This window comes from Microcaecilia unicolor, chromosome 1 (genome assembly GCF_901765095.1).
Source record: "Microcaecilia unicolor chromosome 1, aMicUni1.1, whole genome shotgun sequence".
NCBI classification, from domain to species: domain Eukaryota; kingdom Metazoa; phylum Chordata; class Amphibia; order Gymnophiona; family Siphonopidae; genus Microcaecilia; species Microcaecilia unicolor.
Window position 1 is genome coordinate 536,708,296 of NC_044031.1, and position 22,450 is coordinate 536,730,745.

General features: G+C 42.3%; 1 protein-coding gene across 1 annotated transcript in view; it reads left to right on the top strand.

Annotated features, from left to right (window-relative positions):
• The window catches only part of LRRC69 (leucine rich repeat containing 69), a 77,409-nt gene extending 59,457 nt beyond the window's left edge, over positions 1-17,952 (top strand). Inside the window, exons 7-8 of the mRNA XM_030189739.1 lie at positions 15,231-15,415; positions 17,907-17,952. Coding sequence (XP_030045599.1) covers positions 15,231-15,415; positions 17,907-17,952 — 231 coding nt within the window. The remainder of the gene's footprint in view (positions 1-15,230; positions 15,416-17,906) is intronic.
• The last annotated feature ends 4,498 nt before the right edge of the window (positions 17,953-22,450 follow it).

Sequence of the window (22,450 nt, forward strand, 5' to 3'; positions counted from 1 at the left end):
AAGTATATGGATGGGCTGTTTGGTTACCATAAGTCCAATCCAGGTCCATTGGCATCAGCAGCATTGACCTTCATGGGCTTTGAAGCTGCACTAGAAACTGAGTATACATTGCTACTGGGGAAGCATTGCTTTCCCTTGAAGTGAAGCATCAGTAGAGGCCATGGGACATGAAAATCTTCTATTTCCTCTCATCAGATGAAAATGAAGGACTCAGCTTCTCTGTTATAAGCATGATGGGTGGTGCAGTACTTTGAGTGAAGGTGAAGCACGGTCAACAACCTCATTACTGTGCAACGCTGAAAGAAGAGAGATACTGGTAGAAGCTTTGTGTATTTCCTCAAGTATCCCCACAAAGATGACTACTCCTGTCTGAGCAAGTCTAAGGGATCACATTAGTCCTCAAGATCCCTAGCCACCAATACATTTCAAATGACTGAGGAAGAAGAGTAGTAAAGTACACCAGGGCCAATATTCAGCCCAAGGAAGGCAGCTCGCATAAGTGCCAAGATTGGCACTGACTCTGGATATTCGATACTGGGCCATTTCTGGTGACCGGCATTGAATATCTGGTTTTATTTTGGCTGCTGAAAATTTAATCATTATGCCAATATTCAGCACTAACCGGTTAACTTTTAGTGGTCAAAGATAGGCCTGCTATTTAAGCGGCCTATTTTGACCACCCAATACAGCTGGTTTGGCGCTGAACATTGGCAATATGAATATGTTGCGCGATATAGCCAGTTAGCCACTAACTGGGATATTCTGCAGGAGATAACCAGCTATCTCCTGCTGAATATCTGCTGTTAGGCGCTTAAACAATTAAATAGTTTTGAATATCGGGGGGACTATCTTTTGTCAAACCCAAATTGTCTAATTAGTTTTGACAAGTACCAGGCCCACTTCAGGCTGTCAGCAAATTAGAATTGAGGATCTGCTTTAGCCCTGCCCAATCTCTGCCCAAGCCCCATCCCACCCTCCCAGACCCCACCCCCTATTGATGACATAACTGGAAGTGCCATCATAACTTCTCCCTAAATCCCACCCATTTTGGTGATGTCATAAGTTCTCCCAGGCAACACCCTTTTCGAAAGATGGACACTATGGGGGTTGCACAAATCCAAGATGGCATCGCCCATAGCATAATTTCCTGTTTTACACTACTTGCTGCCATCTTGGATTAGTGACATCACAGGAAGTGAAGTCCATCACCAGAGAAAGCCCTCTACAGCCTCAGAGGAGCATACGCAGTTTGCACAGGCACTGAGCTTGCGCAGTTGGGCTCCTTTTATTTTCATAACCCTAGTGTATTTTTATGGCCCTGCCTTTACTTTAAGAACTTAACAGCTCGTTATCTATCAGGAATGAAAAGCTTTTCTGCTTTATACAGTTCTGTGTGTTATTAAGAACAGCATGCACCAATCCCATTTGCTCCCCTATCCCCTCTGCCTATATCTTTTTTTTGTTAAACAGATCTGGTTTTTACAGTTTGTGTTGTCAGACAGACGTTTGCAAAAGTCTGTGTAGATCTTCTGTTTTGTACAATTTGTGCCATCTGACATACATTTGCAAAAGTCTGTGTTTAATCTCATTATCACTGCACATGTACACACACATACACACTGGCTTTTGTTTTTACAAATGCTGAAGCCTCCTTCCTCCAAGAGACCCTCAGGGCAACCTATCAATTCAGAAAAAGCAGAGCTGTGTGACTGCAGTTTGAGGTTTTAAAAGCTGGAGCCCCCCCCCCCCCCTTCTGTGCATTCTGAGCCAAAATAAAGTAAGCCACTGCCTCTTCCTTCCCCTTTTCAGCTTAAGCCCTCATTCATTCATAAAGGGTTCATTTCAGGAATGAGGTAAAAAAGATCTTTTGGAGAAATTGATTTAAAATGTGAAATAGAACTTTGTGAGTTGTATATGGGAGAGTGTGATTTTAAACTGGCTGGATACATACCATCTCCTATTATCACTGTGTGTGTTTTGGTATAGAATGTGTCTGGACATGTTGTCTCCCATTATCACAGTATTTGGAGGGGGGAGGGGGAAGCATAGTCTTGTCATTTTCAAAGTTTTAATAAACCGGAAACCTAAACTCAGATACACTAACTGCTGTTACCATATCCTCTGACAACAAGTTCCAGAGCTTAACTATTTGTTGAGTGAAAAAATATTTCTTCCTATTTTGTGCACGAAAGAGGAGTGGAACTTGGGTGATGATCTTAAAGTGGCCAAAGGTAGGCAAAAGCTAGAAGACTGCTTGGGGGAGAGGAATGACCAGTAGAAAAAAGGAGGTGATGATTCCCCTGTATACGATTCTGGTGATACCTCTTTTAGAATATTGGGCTAGAATCTATATGTGACACTGACAAAAGCGCTAATCTATAAGCTGCACTTAAAGTTAGGTGCGGTTAGGGTTACCATATGGCTCCAGAAAAAGGAGGACGGATTGAGCCAGCCGGGTTTTACTTCCATTGCTTGAAAGCAATGGAAGTAAAACCCGGCTGGCTCAATTACTTCCATTGAAAGCAATGGAAGTAAAACCCGGCTGGCTCAATTACTTCCATTGAAAGCAATGGAAGTAAAACCCGGCTGGCTCAATCCGTCCTCCTTTTTCTGGAGCCATATGGTAACCCTAGGTGCGGTTTATAGAATAGTTCTTACGCCCGTTGATTGCGCCAAACTTTAGTCATGGCTGTTTGCAGCAACTGTAATGTGGTGCCAATGTATGCACCTAAATTAGGTTATTCTATAAGAACATGCATAAATGCTAGGAACACCCTCATTCCGCCCATGACCCTCCCATTTCTGCACCTTTTTTTACTTGTGTAAAATTTAGGTGTGGATCCGCTCAAGTTCCAGTTAAATCTAATTAGTGCCAATAATTGCTTTTTCACTGTCATAATTTGCAACCCTATTGGAAACTGATTTGGGACATTATTCAGAAGGTATTTGGCATTCCAGATGCTTTGTCTTTTAAAGTGCTAATCCTTAAAGCATCCACCCCTGGTTTGTCGGTTCCACTAAAGCATGTAAAATTGTTTAATTTGGTGATTTTGCTTGCTCTTCACTTGATTGTTTTACATTGGAAAATAATCTGCACATCTCATTTCATGAATGGTGGAATTTGCTCTATTCATATAGGCGTTATGAGGAAATAGCTGCCATAAAATTTGGTCATATTTTGTCCTTCCGTAAAACATGGTCATTGCTAGACAACTATGTTAAGTGATATTTACGTGTAACTTTATTAGGTAAAATCAACTCCTTTTAATCATATGCATATACTGTTCTGCTTTATTCTCTGTTAACCTACTGCTACTTTGTTTTTGGTTTGTTGCTTTTATTTTAGTCTTTGAAAATGTTTGATGATTAATTGGATACACCATATGGAGCTTGTTCATTTCTTACACATATGTGTATTATTATTATTATTGTATTATTCTAAAAAGATAAAGATTTAAAAAAAAAAAAGCCAATTATTGGTACTGATTGGCTCTTTATTCAATTAAATTACGTGTGCAAATTGGAAGCATGCTTAAATTTGCACGCACAATTTTTGGCGACTTTTATAGAATAAGGGGAATTGTGTATAATTCAAAAAGATGTAAACAGGATGGAGTCAGTCCAGAGTGCGGCTACTAAAATGGTCAGTGGTTTTCTCATAAAGCATACGGGGACAGATTTAAAGATCTCAATATGTATACTTTGGAAGAACGGTGGGAGAGGGGAGATATGATAGAGATGTTTAAATAAGTAACCTGAGGAAATACTTCTTCATGGAAAGGGTGGTGAATTAATGGAATGACCTCCTGGTGGAGATGGTGGCGATGAAAACTGTATCTGAATTCAAGAAAGCTTGGGACAAGTATAGAGGATCTCTAAGGGAGTGAAAGGGAGAGTAGATGGTATGAATGAGCAGACTGGATAGGCCTTATGTCTGTATCTGTTTTAAGTTTTCTGTGTTTCTATCCTCATCATTCCATGGTGGTCAAATATACCTTCCAAAGGGCCAGAAGTTCTAGAACACACACCTTGGCATCCCCAGGGTGAGATGCTAAAACTCTGGAGTCTTTTGGGAGGCAAAATACATGTCTTTGAATAGTTAAAAAGGCTTTTATTCTTGCCACTTTAAAACACAACCTGACGTTGCCACATTTCGCCTCTCTAGATGCTGCATCAGGGATTATCAACTGATAGGTGAAATATAAAAAAACATACATTTATTAAAAATGAATAATAACTAAATCATAAAATAAAATACTGTTTCAAAATTAACATACGCACCAAAGACAAGATTATCAACTTCCAGTGGAGACATACTTATTTGATTTCTTACATTGATGTCCTTTTTTACTGTTCTTAGGCTGAGCTGTTTTCATTGTTACATCTACCAACTATTAGGTGCTTGTGCCCTTTGGGACCCTAACAGTTATCTGTCATATTCTTTGTGCATTGTTTTTCTCTTGTGCCCTTCAATTTATAAGTGTTGAGAGTTTGTGTTTTTTTAATATTATTAATAATAAGTATGTATGTATTAACATTTTTGGATTTTATTAGTATGTCTCTTGGAAACTGATAATCTTGTCTTTGGTGTGTGTTAATTTTGATACAGTATTTTATTTTATAGTTTAGTTATTATTCATTTTTAATAAATGTATGTTTTTTATATTTCACCTATCAGTTGATATTCCCTGATGCAGCCTTTAGAGAAGCAAAACATGGCCACGTTGTGTTGTGTTTTAAAGTGGCAAGAATAAAAGCCTTTTTAACTATTAGAAGACATGTATTCTGCTTTTTGTAGACTGCATTTCTCTTTCTGCAGAACTTTTGTTTTCCTCTTCTGGATTTCCTCACACCATGGAGCAATACAGAGGCATCCTGTTGGCTTTTTTGGCTGCTGTCGTACATTGGGAAGACGATTTCAGCGTATTGTCAACAATGACACTTTTCTTGAGTGCTGACACTACTACTACTACTTATCATTTCTATAGCTCTACAAGGCATACGTAGCACTGTACACCATACACAAAAAGACACCTAAGATGGACCCCAGCATCAGGTAACAATGATTCAGATTATTCTTCCCAATATGCACCACTGTGCATTTGTCCGCATTAAATTTCATCTGCCATTTGGATGCCCAGTCATCCAGTTTCCTAAGGTCTTCCTGCATTTTTCACAATCTGCATGTATTTTTACAACTTTGAATAGTTTTGTGTCATCTGTGAATTTAATCACCTCAGTCATGGTTCTGTTTTCCAGATCTTTTATAAATATGTTAAATATCACTGGTCAGGAAGGGGCATGGCAAAATGACGGCGTGTTCCCGGCATTGTGAAAGATGCTGATCTTCTGCTGGTTTCCCTCTTTATATTTATCCCTGAAAATATGCCTCATACAAAGAGAAAAGGGACTGTGAGGTTTCTTCCCTCGCCTACCTCAACGTCGTCCCCAATCCAGCAGAGTTTAGATCGTTTCCTCGCCGGAGCCTCTCCATTAGAGGTGAGGGGGGTGATTCCTGCTGCGGAGGAAGTCAGAGGAGTGAAGTCTCTGTTGGGACACGAAACATCTCTTTCTCCCTTCTCTGATTCCAACATTCCGCCATGTCCAGTGTTGACTGCTTTGCTGGGAGGCAGGCAACACGTTTCCGGAAGTGTAACGGGCAAGGCTCCTAGCGAGAGTCCAGCGTTGCAACGAGAGAGCCTGGAGAGTAGGACTCAGGGTGTGACTGGAGTTCTTGATACACCATTGGAGGTGAATCTGGAAAAGATTTGGGTGATGCTTCACAAGATGGAGTCAACACTTCAGAGAGGTTCTGGCGGGTCCTCTTAAAAGATTTGTTTAATAAATCCTTGGAGACGGGGGAGGTTCCATGGGATTGGAGAACAGCAGATGTGGTCCCTCTTCACAAAAGTGGTGATAGGGAAGAAGCTGGAAACTACAGGCCGGTAAGCCTCACTTCGGTTATTGGAAAAGTAATGGAAGCAATGCTAAAGGAAAGGATAGTGAATTTCCTAGAAGCCAATAAGTTGTAAGATCTGAGACAACATGGTTTTACCAAAGGTAAATTGTGCCAAACGAATCTCATTGAATTCTTTGACTGGGTGACCGGAGAATTGAATCACGAATGTGCTATAGATGTAATCTACTTAGATTTCAGCAAAGCTTTTGACACGGTTCCCCACAGGAGGCTCTTGAATAAACTTGACAGGCTGAAGATAGGACCCAACGTCGTGAACTGGATTAGGATCTGGTTGACGGACAGACGCCAGAGGGTGGTGGTAAATGGAATTTGCTCGGATGAGGGAAAGGTAAGTAGTGGAGTGCCTCAAAGATCTGTGCTGGGGCCGATTCTGTTCAATATATTTGTGAGTGACATTGCTGAAGGGTTAGAAGGCAAAGTTTGTCTTTTTGCGGATGACACCAAGATTTGTAACAGAGTGGACACCCCGGAGAGAGTGGAAAATATGAAAAAAGTTCTGCAGAAGCTAGAAGAATGGTCTAATGCTTGGCAATTAAAATTCAATGCGAAGAAATGCAAAGTGATGCACTTAGGGAGTAGAAATCCACAGGAGATGTATTTGCTAGGCAGTGAGATTCTGATATACAATGCTGCGTACGTCTAGCAGCGCTATAGAAATGATAAGTAGTAGTATATATACAGGCAGGGAGATGGATCTTGGGGTGATAGTATCTGAGGATCTGAAGGTGACGAAACAGTGTGACAAGGTGGTGGCCGTAGCCAGAAGGATGCTAGGCTGTATAGAGGAAGTTGTGACCAGCAGAAGAAAGGAGGTGTTGATGCCCCTGTACAAGTCGTTGGTGAGGCCCTAATTGGAGTATTGTGTTCAGTATCTTGCTAAGGATGTAAAAAGAATTGAGGCGGTGCAAAGAAAAGCTACAAAAATGGCATGAGATTTGCGTTACAAGACATATAAGGAGAGACTTGCTGACCTGAACATGTATACCCTGGAAGAAAGGAGAAACAGGGGTGATATGATACAGACGTTCAAATATTTGAAAGTTATTAATCCGCAAACAAACCTGTTCCGGAAACGGGAAGGCAGTAGAACTAGAGGACATGAAATGAGGTTGAAGGGGGGAAGACTCAAGAAAAATGTCAGGAAGTATTTTTTCACGGAGAGAGTGGTGGATACTTGGAATGCCCACCCGCGGGAGGTGGTGGAGATGAAAACGGTAACGGAGTTCAAAAATGTGTGGGATAAACATAAAGGACTCAATAATGTTGGAAATAGAAGTATAGGATAGGTAACCACATGTAGCCTTTATGTTTGTACTTATTGCAACCTATTGCTATATACACAGTTGATATATGTAATAGAATAATCACCTATGATTTAGTCACGCTTCCTAAATGATGGTGGTCTATGAAAGTTGATTCTATTTTCCTTTATGATGTTTCATTTTATTTGTTTTTGTTTCCTACTGTGTTTCTGAATAACAAGAGTATGTCTTGTAAAAATTTTGTAAACTCATTATAAATAAATAAAAAAATAGCACCGGTCCCAGTTCATATCCCTGCGGCAGTCCACCATTTAACCCTACCCTCTGTTTTCTGTCCAATAACCAATTCCTAATCCATGGAAGGACATTGCCTTCTAACCCATGACTTGTTAATTTTCTCAGGAGTCTCTCGTGAGGAACTTTGTCAAAAGCTTTCTGAAAATCTAAATACACTACATCAATTGGCTCACCTTTATCCACATTTTTAGTTACATCTTCAAAGAAATAAAGCAAATTGGTGAGGGGCTGAACCCATGCTGACTCTGTCTTATTAAACCATGTATGTCTACGTGTTTAGTAATTTTATTCTTTATAATAATTTTCACTATTTTCCCCGGCACTGAAGTCAGGATTTCCTGTCTGTAATTTCCAGGATTACCCCTGGAAAAATCGGTGCTACATTGGCCATCCTCCAATCTTCAGGTACTATGGATGATTTTAATGACAGGTTAGGTACTATGGATGATTTTAATGACAGGTTACAGATCACTAACAACAGAACAGCCATTTCATGTTTGAGTTCTTTCAGTACCCTGGGGTGTATACCATCCGGTCCATGTAATTTATCACCGTTTAACGTGTCTATTTGGCTCAGTACATCTTCCAGGTTCACAGAGATTTCTTTAAGTTCCTTTGCATCATCACCCTTGAAAACCATTTCTAGTACAGGTAGCTCTCTTTTATCTTCTTCCATAAAGACTGAAACAAAGAATTCATTCAATCTCTCCGCTATGTCCTTGTCCTTCCTGAACGCCCTTTTTGCTCCTTCATGATCTAACAGTCCCACAGATTCCCTCAAAGGCTTTCTGCTTCTGATGTATCTGAAAAAGATATTACTATGAGTTTTTGTCTCTGTGGCAAGTTTTTCTTCATATTCTCTTTTAACCTTTCTTTTCAGTGCTTTGCATTTAGCTTGACAGTGCTTATGTTGCTTATTATTTTCTTCATTCAGATAATTTTTCTGTTCTTTAATGTATGCTCTTTTGGCTCTAATAGCCTCTTTCACTTCACCTTTTAACCATGCTGGTAGTCATTTGCCCTTCTTTCCACCTTTGTTAATATGTGGAATACATCTGGTCTGAGCTTCCACAATGGTACAATGTTCATGCCTGATTTAAAGTCCTAACCTTTGCAGCCTGCCCTTTTAACCATTTTCCTCATTTTATCATAGTCCCTTTTTCAAAAATTAAATGCTGCTACAGTAGATTTTAGCTCAAATTTAGTCAAGTTATGATCACTGTTTCCCAGTGGATCCAACACCATTACCTCTCGTACCATGCCCTGCATTCCACTAAGGACTAGATTTAAAATAGGTCCCCCTCTTGTTGGTTCTTACACCAGTTGCTCCAAGAAGTAGTCATTCATTACATCTAAGAATTTTACCTCCCTAGCTCTCCCTGATGTAGCATTTATCCAGTTAATATTAGGGTAATTGAAATCACCCATTATTATAATGTTGCCCAATTTGCCAGCTTTCCTAATTTCTGTAAACTTTTCTTCATCTGTCTGTTCATTCTGTCCTGGCGGACAGTAGTACAGCCCTACCTGTTTACTCTTTTCCTTCACACATGGAATTTCTATTCACACTGCTATCTGTTTCATGTAGAATATTTATTTTGTTTGACTCAATTCCCTGTTTAATATATAGTGCAATCCCCCCCCCCACTCCAATTTGATCCTCTCTGTCATTGTGATATAATTTGTACCCTGATAACACATGTCCCATTGGTTGTCCTCCTTCCTCCAGGTTTCTGAGATGCCTATTATATTTACCTCTTCATTTAGCGCTATATGCTCCAACTCTTCCATCTTATTTTTTTAGGATTCTAGAATTTGTATACAGGCAGTTCAGATTGTGTTTTTTTTTCTAGCTGCTTTGAAGTTGATGGTGATAATTTGCATCCTTTACTCTGTTCTCTCATTAAACACTGCTGGTGCTCTTTCACCATTATTGAAACCTCTCTGAGATTCCCTAATGATACTGTTTCAGTAGTATCCTTCGAGGATACTCCATACTGAACCATGCACTCCTGGGTGACTGTCGGCTCCCCCCCCCCCCCCCCCCCCATTTTAGTTTAAAAACTGCTCTATTCTTTTTAAAAGTTAGCACCAGTAGCCTGGTTCCATTCTGTTCTGAAAGGATAGGGGGAGCCTGTCCTTTCAGAACAGGCTCCCCCTTTCCCAGAATGTTGCTCCATTCCTAACAAATCTAAATCCCTCATCCCTGCACCATCATCTCGACCACACATTGAGACTGCAGAGCTCTGCCTGCCTCTTGGGTCCTGCGTATGGAATGGCGAGCATTTCCGAAAATGCTACCTTGGAGGATCTGGATTTCAGTTTTCTACCTAAGAGCCTAATTTGGCTTCCAGAACCTCCCACGTTTTCCTATGTCATTGGTACTCAATGCACCAAGATAGCCGGCTCCTCCCTACCACTATCTAAAATCTTATCTAGGTGATGCATGAGGTCCATCACCTTCGCACCAGGCAGGCAAGTGACTAGGCGATCCTCATGCTCACCAGCCACTCAGCTATCTACATGCCTAATGATCGAATCATCAACTACAACAGCTGTCCTAACCCTTCCCTCCTGGGCAGAAGCTCCTAGAGACACATCCTTGGTGTGAGAGGATATTGCATCCCCTGGTGGGCAGGTCCTGGCAACAGGATTACTTCTAATTTCACCATGGTCTTCTAAGAGACCTCCCTCTTGCAAGGCAGCACAGGGGCTGCCAGACTTGGGGTTGGACTTCTCTACAACGTCCCAGTAGGCCTCCTGTATGTACATCTCTGTCTCCCTCAGCTTCTCCAAGTCTGCTACTCTAGCCTCAAGAGAATGGACTCATTCTCTGAGAGCTAGGAGCCCATTGCATGAAGCACACATGTATAACCTCTCGCCAACTGGGAGATAATCATACATGTGACATTCGATGCAAAAGACTAGATAGTAGCCCTCTCACTTATTCTATAACATGCACATAAATTCTAGGAACATCCCTGATCTACCCATGACCCTTACGCACAGATCTATAATGCACACATACATTTAAACTAAGCCAATTAGTGCTGATAATTATCACCCAATTATTGGTGCTAATTGGCTCATTATTCAAATTGTTTGGACGCCCAAAGTTGTGCATACAGTTTTAAGCACCATTTATAGAATTTTGAGATTAATGTAGGCCCCAGGTTGGCTTATTGGCAGCTGCTGCTTGTTCAATTATAGCGCCTCCTGAGTCCCTTCTTACTGGAAGGTAGGATAAACCCAAAATTTCATTGCAGATTTTAGGCAGTGCTTAGCCCTAGCTCCACCAATACTCGGCAATACCACTGTGAGAAGAAGATGAGCCTCAGTGTGACCAAAGGCTCTGGAGGGGAGGGGGAATTTAGAGTTCTATACCCTGCTGAGAAAAGAAAGAAATGGAATGATGACAAGGCCTACTCTAAAGGTCTTTGGGGGGTCACCATTGGTTTGTGGACCTTGCAATGAAAAACTCTGGTCCAACTAGTATATAGTTCCTGGCCTCCTTATTTCCACTTTTGTGAAGAGGACCACATCTGCTCATCCCAAGTCCTCAAAGACCTTTCCCTACTCAAAGAAGTATTGAACAGGTCAGAGAGCAGGGCTGCCAGTATTTCCATAAATTCCTTCAATACCTTTGGATATATCCTATCTGGCCTGCTTTTAGTTTACCTAGCTCCTCATGAATATAGGGCCTGATATTCAGTGGTACTATTGGGCTAATGCTGGGGTGGTCTATGGGCAGAGCTGGGGCAAAGAGGCAAGTTGTTCAGTTAGCACCAGTATTCAGCACTGCTATCCAGGTAAATATCCACATAACTTAGGACAGCAAAAAAGGCAGATCTAAGTTATCCAGTTAGCGATACTGAATATTGCTACTATCCAGATAACAATAGCACTATAGTACTGAGTGGAATTGAACAGGTAGATGTGAATTGCTTGTTTACTCTTTCCAAAAATATAGGGACTAGGGGGTACATAATGAAGCTACTAAGTAGTAATTTTAAAATAAATTGGAAAAATATTTCTTCTCTGGAATTTGTTGCCAGAGAATGTGGTAAAAGCAGTTGGCTTAGCAGGGTTTAAAAAAGGTTTGGACAAGTTCCAAAAAGAAAAGTCCATAAGCTTTTATTAAGATGGACTTGGGAAAATCAATCTGATGCTTATTTCTGGGATAAACAGCATAAAACCTGTTTTAGTCTTTCGGGATCTTGCCAGGTATTTGGACCTGGATTGGCCACTGTTGGCAACAGGATGCTGGGCTTAATGGAGCTTCAGTCTGTCCAGTATGACAATGCTTATGTTCCTTATGCTCTTATCTGGAAAATCAGTGCTGGCTACTCTCTGGATACTGGCACTGCACATCTGCATTTGTTTTAGCTGCAGTGGCCTTTGTTGAAAAATAATGCTGACCACTGTGGCTCACTATCAGGCCAACAGTCTTTTGGAAACTGTTTGAGGTTTACTATTCCTATTTCTGTCCATTTTCAGTGTCTGTCCATTTTCAGTGGTCCAGTTCTTCCTCTCTGACTGCTGAACAGAAATATTTGTTAAGCAGTACTGCCTTTTCCTCCTTAGACTCTGCATATTTCTCTCCTTCACTTTTGAGTCTCTTAATGTCATTTTTGCAATTCTTCTATACTATCACGTTATTAAAAAAATTTCTTGTTCCTCTGTTTTACTATTTTTCTTTCTATTCCCATCTTCCTTCTACTCACTAGTCTCCCAGCTTCCCTTAGCCTTTCACGATATTGTTGCCTGTCTTCCTGTTTCTGCAATCTTTTTTATGAAAGGAAAAGGGATGGGATATGATATACCGCCTTTCTGTTGTTACAATCAAAATGGTTTACATATTACATACAGGTACTTATTTCATACCTGGGGCAATAGAAGGTTAAATGACTTGTCCAGAGTGATGTCTTACTGTTGCTGAAATATTTTTTACTTATTAACACTAACCTTTTTTCCTTACCTTTTCAACTATAGGTACTTCTTTTAAAAAAAAATCCAATGACCACTTTTTTTTCTCTTACCTCTAATTGCTTCCCTAATAAAAAAATGTTTTCTTCCCTTAAAGTATTTCATTTCAGTTTTGTTCTCTTAGGCTTCTATGGCTGGTATCATTATCATTATGGCTGTCTTGGTCATGCAGCGTCCAGGTAGATGGAACCAACATTTTAGCCATTGTGTTTTGGCTTTCTTCAGGGTATCCAGAGTTATTTTATGTGGTGGATTCTGAACCTGAGTGGCTGACGGTGTGTTTTTAATCTGGAAGATGGGAGGTTTTGGTGGGAAATTGAGGTGGGAAAGTTTGTTGGTCAGAATTTAAATTTTGTTGGAAACATTGGGCAGGAAAATCTATTGGAAACATTTCAGGCTCTGGAAGGAGGAAGAGTCTGTTGACCACATTCTTTGGGAGTGGGCTTGGGTGTGGAAAAGACATTTGTCTTTCAGACAAGCTTTTCTGCTCAATTTCCTATGAATGAGCAGTTGTCATGTTTTGTGTAAGATGAGCCCTAAGTCTCCATTGAAGTTAGGTGGGTATATTTATTTATTTATTTATTATTCATTCATTCATGACATTTATATCCCCCATTGGCCCGAGTAGAACTCAGGTTCAATGTGGCTTACATAACAATTAGAAAAACAAGAACATGTTCAAAATATATTAACAGAAAGTAAAATACATCATATAATGTTAGATGAGTAAAACCAGCAGCAGTGGTGGGAAGATCAAGAAGTAAAAGGCACGAGGCCACAATGTTCAGACACACACTGTCGGCTCTGCCGATCCCCTGCCCTTCTGACATCAACTTCCTATTCCGGGGCAGGGGAATGGCAGAGACAGTGTGTGTCCTAGCATTGCAGCCCTGCACCTGCTACTCATTGCTGTGCCCGAGATGCTGTTGCTGCTCATTGGGAAAAGTGGCTGTGGCCATGGGAGAGAGGCGGGAGATGAGTGGGGAAGGAAAAAAAAGGTGCCGGTACACCGTACTGGTGCATATTGACACAAAAAAAGCCCTGAGGCTAGGATTAGCTGAGATAGACAGGAGTAGTGGGAGGTGGGATGAGGTAAAAATTAATGCTATGAGTTTATTTGAGAACAGTGCTTATTTCCATAAAGGCTAGACTGAAGAAGTGAGTTTTCAATAGACTTCAGAATAACAAATAATCGTCGGTGTATTTGATGGTCTTAAGTAAGGATTTCCAAAATTTAGTGCCTTGATATGAAAAGTTAGCAGTATGGATTCTTTTGTAGGTTACTTTCTTACAATTCGGGAAATATATGATAAGATATTCTGTAGATGATATAGAGGCATTACATGAGGGTAAATCAATGAGGTTGATCATGTACAGTATATTGAAGCCGAACCATTCAAACTTTTTTGATTGAAGGTACATAGCTTGAATGATATTCTATCTTTTATTGACATCCAATGTAAATTGTACAAAAGGGGGTATTGTAACTTGCTTTCTCTACTCCATCGCTGATTCTTCTCGGCCACCAAAGATCTTTTTCTGGGATTTTTGTGTCATCAAATCTAATTCTATGGCCGATGACACAAAGATCATAGAAACAGAAGATAGCAAGATATCCATATAACTTCAGTGGATACAAAGGGCTTATCTTAAAGCATGACAACCATTTATTCATGGGAAGTTTCATATAAAAATGACTGGCGCTGAAGACAAATGTTTCCCCCCCACCCCAACTCCCGGAGTTGTAAGAATGCAATCAACAGACCCTCCCTCCTTCCTGGGCCTGAAATTATTCCAACAGATTTTTCTGCAACAAACTTTCTCACTTCAATTTTCTGCCTTCCAGAATGAAAAGACTGCTCCTGTGAAACTATCCACCTCAAACCCCAGCCAGGCACATTTGAAAACCCACTATATAAAGACAATCCTGCAAACTTACAGCACTTCCTGAAGAAAGCCACAGCACGGTGGCTGAAATTTTGGTTCCACTTACTTGGATGCGGCATAACCCAGACAGTTGCAATGATCATTCAGTTCTGCTCTCCGCTCTTCTACATCCCTTAGATTTTCCCATCAAGCTAACAGTAATTTGAGGCACTCAAGGTAATATGCATGATATACTTTTTCAATGCATATTATTAATGTGCATTTAATGTACTATACACTAAAGGCTCTTTAATGAATAGCATCTTAAAGTGCTATTATAATGAATACTAAAAAGACATGTTAATTGCAGCATTGATGATGGGGATGTAGATTTTTTAAAATATTTGATTTGTGTTATATTTAAAGTTAATTTAACATACTTTTAAATATTAATAGTTTCATTTATATTTTATTTCAAAGTTCACATTAATGGGGAAAAGTTCATGTTTTCATGAATGTGTGAATGATATATTAATATCTTTTAAAGCTGTTTATTAAACAGGTAGAGAGACCTGTAACATAGGGGTCCTTTTACTAAGGTGTGCTAATGGATTTAGTGTGCGCTAAATGATAAGAAGCCCATTATATTCCTATGGGCATCTTATCATTTAGCGCGTGCTAGCCCTGTTAGTGCACCTTAGTAAAAGGACCCCATAATGTTATATGTTTGTAACTAACAAATGTCTAATCATATAAATTATTGAATAAATACATGTAATAAAAATCATTATTGTAGAATGATATTAATAATTTCGATCTGTGTTTTCAAAATGTGCAAGGAGATGGCTGCAAGATATATTCTTAACTATACCGAAAACAGGCACCACTTTCTACAAATAGCCATCAGAAAGTATCCTGAAGTCTGGAATATTCTTTCTAATAAAAATGTGTGTACTGTGTGTGGAAGTGAATTTCTAACCAGATGGCTGGAATGTGTGAAGTTTATGGATATGAAAAAGGTAATTTAAATATTCATACCTATCGATTCTATGATTTTTCAGTGTAAGCTTGAGTTATTCAGTTGAAATAACAATTTCTGTGAGTAGTATTGATGAGGTCAGTATTAAATCCAGTTCAGTTAGGAAATTAGGGCCCCTTTTACTAAACCACACTGGCAATTCCTGGCATGGCAATGCGGACAAAGCCGCCTTTGAATAGGCTTCGTTGGCATTGCCGGTGGGAATCCCGCTTTGGTAAAAGAGGCCCTTAATGAGATAAATTGCTAGTTTTAAATTTCAGGGCATGGCAAGCAGTTTGTTTTTAACTAGGCAACTTGTATAGGAAAAGTGTAACCATTTGAGTATGGAAGAGATTGTAAGCATTCTGGTAGTATAGCCACCAGTACTTGCTGTTATGATTCTGCCGGTTTGGCTGAGGGGGAGGGGGGACGTCTCTTCTGATTGGCTGCCAGGGGTTGTGCTGACGTCAGGGGATAGTACTTTAGCCTGCAGCTGAAGTTTCTCTGCTTTTGCGTTACTTACTTGGTGGTAACAGGAAAGCCTGATAGGTTTCTCTCAGAACGTGCTCTAGGTTCTGACAGGGATCTGTGTTGTATTAGAGTATTCTTTTCCTTCCCTCTGGGTTAGCTGCTGCTGTGTGTGTGTGTGCGTAGCTCTGTAATCAGGGTCAGCTGCTCGTTTGTTTAGTGGGGGCTGGGCATTGCTCAGCCTCCGGGGCTCTGGGCTGAGTGAGAGCTTCTCCTTTGTTTGTTTGTTTAAGGATTTCTCTTCCCAGTGTCCCGGCCTGCTGGCTCAGTGAGTTTAACCCTTTGTGTACTGTGTGTATTGTATTCCTGCCTCTGCCAGTGTGTTTGTTGGATGGGCCCCACTCCCTCTCGGGAGGGGAAGCGTTCTCTCTGATTGTTTGTTGATTTATGGCACTCTCTCTCTGCTGGCTCTACAAGCTTAACCATTTGTGTTCCGTGTGCCTCTGTCTACAGTGGGTTTGAGGCAAAGGCTTTCTGCCTTCCTTTTGTGTCTGGTTCCTCTGGCTTCTGCCTGGGGCTCCTACCCTGGTGTGGGGGGGGGGGGGTTGCTGTGTTAGTTCCCCTGTCCTGCGCTAGTCCCCTGCGTGGGCGTGGCCCGCTCTGGTCCTTTTTTTCCCCCTCTGCCCTATTGCTGGTGTTCAGCGCGTGTCTAGCATCTTGGGGCCCTCTGGGTTCTTTCACCCCTACCTGTGTGTGATTGGGTTCCAGTTCAGCCATGAGGCTCGCACGAGTGGCTCTGTGTGCGTGGGTTCCGGTTCGGCCGCGAGGCCCGCCTGTATGCCTATTTCCCTTCTTCCTGAGGGACTGTGGGGAGGGGTAGCTTAGGGGGTATTGTGTAGCTGGGGTGTGTGGTGGTGGGTCGGTCTCCCCTTGGCCTGGGTCGGTGCCCTGCTGGCCTCGGCCAGGGCCCAAGGGCTCACGACCAACCCAACGGATTACACTTGCTAAGTTCCACTATATGATGTCTTTCCCTCCCCAGCTTACCCATACTCAGTGGGGAAGGGGAAGACATTGTATAGTGGAACTTTGCAAGTAAAATGTTTTTAATAAGGCTGCAAGTTAATTGAAGTTAACTACGCGATTAATGCATCAATCACTAACCGCGATTAAAATTTTTGAACCGTGATTGACGAATTTAATCACATTTCAGCATCTCCTGTCTTCTCCAAATGTCTCTTCTGCTCTCTTCCACTCCTGATCCCTGTCCTCAGCATGATGCAGCATCTTTCCTTCCAACCAGGATTCGACATCACCCCCTGCACATCAGCCTACCTTAAAGATGAGCTTCTGCTGGTTCCCCATCAGTAGCACTGGTACATATGCTGCCTGAAGTCTGCTCAAAAGCTTTCCCTCTGGTCCGTTTGCCTCCTCTGATATCACTTCCTATTTGTGCATGGGCAGGATGGGTCAGAGGAAAAGTTTCGGACCTGGCCGCAGGCAGCTACTGTCAGGGACCAACAGAAGGCCACCTTGAAGGAAGACTGGGGGGAGAAGGGAATTGAGAGGGGGCAGATGCTGAACCCTGAGTGGGGAGAGTGGAGTGAGCTGCAGACCTGCAAGCAGAACTGGAGGGGTCACCAGTGGAAGCTATTGCCAAAGCAGTACACTCTAGCAGCCAAGAAAAGAACTTTGTGTTGCTACTCATGAGGGTGGATGGGAGGGAGGGTGAGGTGTTGAACAATAGGAGGGAGGGAGAGAGAAAGAAAGAGATAATGGACCTAGGGGAAGAGGAAAGGGAGGGAAGGAAGATAAAGGGAGATATGTTGGATCTGGGGAGAGGGAGAGGGAGATTATCAGTCCTTTAGGGAAGGGGGATGGGATTTGATATACTGCCTTTCCTAGGTTATAATCAAAGCAATTTACATATTATGTAAAGGTACTTATTTTGTACCTGGGGCAATATTGATTTAAGTAATTTGCTCAGAGTCAGAAGGAGCTGCAGTGGGAATAAATAAATAAAATAAATAAATAAACAAACTTCAAACATGCGATTAATCACAATCAAAATTTTTTAACTGTGCAATTATTGCGATTAAACATTTTAATCAAAATGCAGCCCTAGTTTTTACTACTACTGGTCTGTTGGTTCAATAATGCTTTGATAATGAATGTGACTGTTGGGCAGACTGAATAGACCATACAGGGCTTTATCTGCCATCATTTACTATATAACTATGTTCTTCTACATTTCTTGCATGCTACCTCTTATGCTTTTATTTTGTTTGGAGAAGCATATAGGTTTCCTCTTTCTCTCCCTGCTTTTTTTATTTTCACTTTCCTTACTTAAAGATCTGTTGCCATATTAATAGCTGCTTTCAGCTTAGACCACTGGCCTTCCACTTCTGTGTCTATCCATCCTGTTAGCTGTTTCTTCAGCTACTCCCCGATTTTACTAAAGTCAGCTTGTTTGAAATCTAATGCTTTAAGGTTCTGTGTGTCTGCAGTCTGCAAATCAAACCATATTTCATAGCATCCCTCAGATCAATCCAGAGACTTGTGGTTTTCAGATCCATGGCAGCTGCCATGGATCCCTAAACCACAAGTTTCTGGATTGATCTGAGGCACTAATGGAAAGAAAAGTAACAGTAAGAACTATTTTTTCTTTATGTGATGATCTCTATTTCCTAGGTGAGCACCCACCCAGACATTAGAAACACTTTCTCCATTTGTGGACGCAAGATCTAATATCATCACTTCCCTTTGGCAAGCATCCACAATCTCTCTGCTTCTTTCTGATTCTGTATATGACCCCCCCCCCCCCAAAAAAAAAAAAAAATGCCTCTGTTGCCAAGCAGGTGGTAGGATGATCTCCTGGGAATCACTATGGTATTGGGGGCTGATAAAGCTAGCCCAGTGGGTGGAAATAGGGGGGAGGGAGCCCAGCCTTCAGAGGCAGATCAAGAGCTCAATAAAAGAAACTGTGATCCCCCTGCTTTGACCCTGAGAACTGAGGGGGTCCCAGATCTGAAGAGGAAAATCTTGAAAGAACTGGCTATTACAACTTGTACCATGGAGCATAGGGGCTTACATTAGATCCCTCAGCGTGAGGAACCTAACAGCAAGGAGAAGTACCTGGCAAAAAAGGACACCCCAGGTGGGAGGGAGGGGTGCGAAGGAGCCTCCCTTCCCGACAGGATTGTTTGCCAGTTGTTTGGGAAGGATCCTTGATGTGGGATGGGCCAGACTTGTATTGGAATATGACCAATGGGATTTATGGCCTCTTATTCACCTATATTGTAAAGGCCTGATATTCAGTGCTATTTAACTGGCCTGGAATGGCTCCTGACTGGTTAAATTGTGCTTAGTCGGCTAAGTGCTAATATTCAACATGAGCTAACTGGTTATCTTCGTTGAATATTAGCACTTAGTGCACAGGGCTAACTGGCTATATCGTATGATATAGCTGGCTATCCGTGAATATTCAAGTGCTGGCTGGCTAAGTTTAGCGGGCAAATCAGACCGCATAAATAGCGGTTCTATCTTTGCCCACTATTAATTGGCCAGCACTGAATAGTCACATATCTGGTTAAGTTACAGCCAGCCAAAAAACCCCCCAGATATTCAATGCTAGTCATTGGACATGGCCTGGGATTGAATATCTGGGGTCAGCGCCTCCGTCGGCAGCTAATTGTGCTGCCTGTGACCGACTGAATATTGGGGGGTAAATACTGAGGATGCTCTATAAACTGTTGGCTTGGTTGAAGTTGCTACAGTAAAAGAAGAGTCCAAGGTTTACTTACTGTGACTGCTGTTTCATTATTTCTGAGTGAACTCGTATACACCTTAGAGTGGGATAACCCTTTGGCCCCCAGGCTGCGCCCAGCTAATCTGCAGAAAAATCTGTTTTGTGAATCTTGATCCTGGGTACCTGATCTGGGGAGCTTAGCCAGCAATCCTGACTGAGGGGTAAACCAGGGTTATAAAATGGTGCCTGTAACATGGGGCGAAAGGGTAAATCTCCCTGGGACAGAGACACTGATAAAGAGATATTTTGGGGGGACTGAACGTTTTTGAGGACTGTAACTCATTCTATGTGGAGATAGTGAAACCAGATGCCCAGACTTATGTGGAGCCCTACTTTAGAGAATGAGCCACATGGAGAGACCTTTGCACAGCCAAGCACAAGGGACTGTATCATCTGGGGTCAAGTTGGATGGAAAAGGGTCTGAAGGAACATGGCGGCTGTTCTCACTGGCGGAACAATCTGCCAAAAGAGAAGGAAATTGCCGCCACTGTTTCATCATCGGTGGCGGAACCGTGCTAATGTCATTACGCCTGGTGAAGGAGCTTCTGTTGGGGAGGAGAGTGATACAGAGCAGGACCACACCTGGGAGTATAAGGTGCATTGAAAGAGTGGAGCGAGAACGTGGAGATGCTGAGGAAAGTGAGAAAACTATAACGAAGTTGGGAGCAGGATTCTATGAAGACCTGAGCATGATGCATTGGCTGATGGCCCTAGTCAAAATATCTGTGGAGGATGGGAGCCCAGTGGGTCAGATTGCGTGTGGCAGATATGAGACCCGCAGGGATCCCTTGGCTATTCAGCTAAGGTGCTACGCATGTGGATGCAAGTTTTTTTTGAACGAGGGAGTACCCAAGACAGTGGTGATCGCCCATCCAGAAGAAGATACATTGGACTTGGAAACTGGATTGGATGCCAGTCCAGCCAGATTAGAACCTGGGCTAGCTCCCTCAAGTGTGAAAGGGGGTTGGTCCAAGGAATGAGCAATTTAAGGAGGGCTCCCTCTGAGTCTAGGAGCTTTAGGAGCAGTGAAAAACCTTCAACAGTTGTCTTGAGTAATGTGAAGACTGCACATAGAGGACCTGGGATCAAGGCCAAGAGACCCAGGATCAAGGAGCACTGGCGAACCCACCACCTAGTCCTGCAGAATCAGATCAGTGCCGATGGCCATCAGGGCAGGGAAACCGGTGAAAGGAGGATGTGGTCCATGATGAAGTTTGTGGACCAGGAGCCAGAGAATGTGTAGCGGGGATGGATCTCATTACTATCTTTCTACATCTGATGGGAACATTGACTCACTCCCCATTTGAAGGACCACCAAGCTATCAGCAGGAGTCAGGGCAGCCGAGGTGTATTCTAAAAGACTTAAAAACTAGGTTGCCTCACCCAGAGACTCTATTTCAGTATTTGTGCCTGAACTTTAGGAAAGTTTGATCCTGCTGCTCCCACCGAACTTACCACTGAGTGAGCTGTACAAAGTCCAGACATAAGTGTGTTTCTCTGGAGTGCTGAGGCTTCCTGCAGTTGTTCAGAGGCCACTGACTGCCTTCTCGAGCATCTACTGGGGAGAAAGAGTCCAGATGGATGCGAGCACCTCTCCTAGATGAGCATTTACGGGATCATTGGATTGAGCCCGGGAGAGCAGGTGATGAGAAGCTGCCTAAATTGAGGCTGGCGGATCATTACCTAAGGCGCCTGGTGTGGGACCTGTGGTGGCTATGGTATCCATATATCTCCCTGCAGGTGATAAGTGTGGTGGAGACCCAATGGGAAGAATGGATCCGAGAAGACATCTTTAACAGAAATAGACCAGATCCAACCTGCAGGGCATATAGCCTGGAGGACCTTAGCTACCGGGGGCTGGTACAACAGCAATGATTGGACTGTCAGATTGGTTGCTCTATTAGGAAACACTTTGTGGAAGTGGTCAACAAACACCACACCAGAAAGTACTAGTGTCACCTGCACATTGCTGGGAGGCGTTTCTGTAAAATAACCTGACCCTAAATGGTATTGGTGAAGGGTAAATTCAGAGCATGTGAGAAGTTCCAAAAACCTGTGAAAAGATGAAAAGGGGTTGTTTGTGATGTGAGGAGAAGTGAAGAAACTACTTTTCTGGTATAAGAGAAATGGAGGGGGGATACCCAAAGAAGTTGTTTGTGGAAGTGTAAGAATGTTCTGAAAAAAAAAGTAAAATATAAATGTGAAGGGAATAAGGGTGAGAGTGTTAACCCATTCCTTGGTTTGTTGTAATGTAATTGTGTTGTAATAATTAATCAGAAGGGTTTGTTGAGCTGTAATTCTGTTGAAATACATTAATCAAGAGAAGCTGAAGTGGGGGGGGGGGGGGGGTCATGTGATGGCAGCGACCTGAGTGGACGCCTGTTGGCTGCTCTTCCCGTTCCTACTGATAAATTGGCTTCAATATCTGCTCCCCCCCCCCCCGTGACGGACCCAAATGGTGGCAATTCGCAGTGTCAAAGTGTAGGGCACAAAGTGATAGAGTTTGGGGCACCCCGGAAAGCCTACAACCAAGGAATGCTGGCGAAGACCCCGCAGCCTGTGCGAGAGCGCGGAGGCGTACACGCGGCCAAGATGGTGGCGGAACAGGGATAATTGGGGTGCGCTGCCTCTAAACCCGTGTTCACACTACAAGAGGCAGCAATAAAAGAAATTACATGGAATTTGGTGGACATTTTGGACGATAAGCTGTGTAACTTACATGCTGCTATGGACGAGCTTAGGGAGAGCATGGCCTCACAAAATACGCG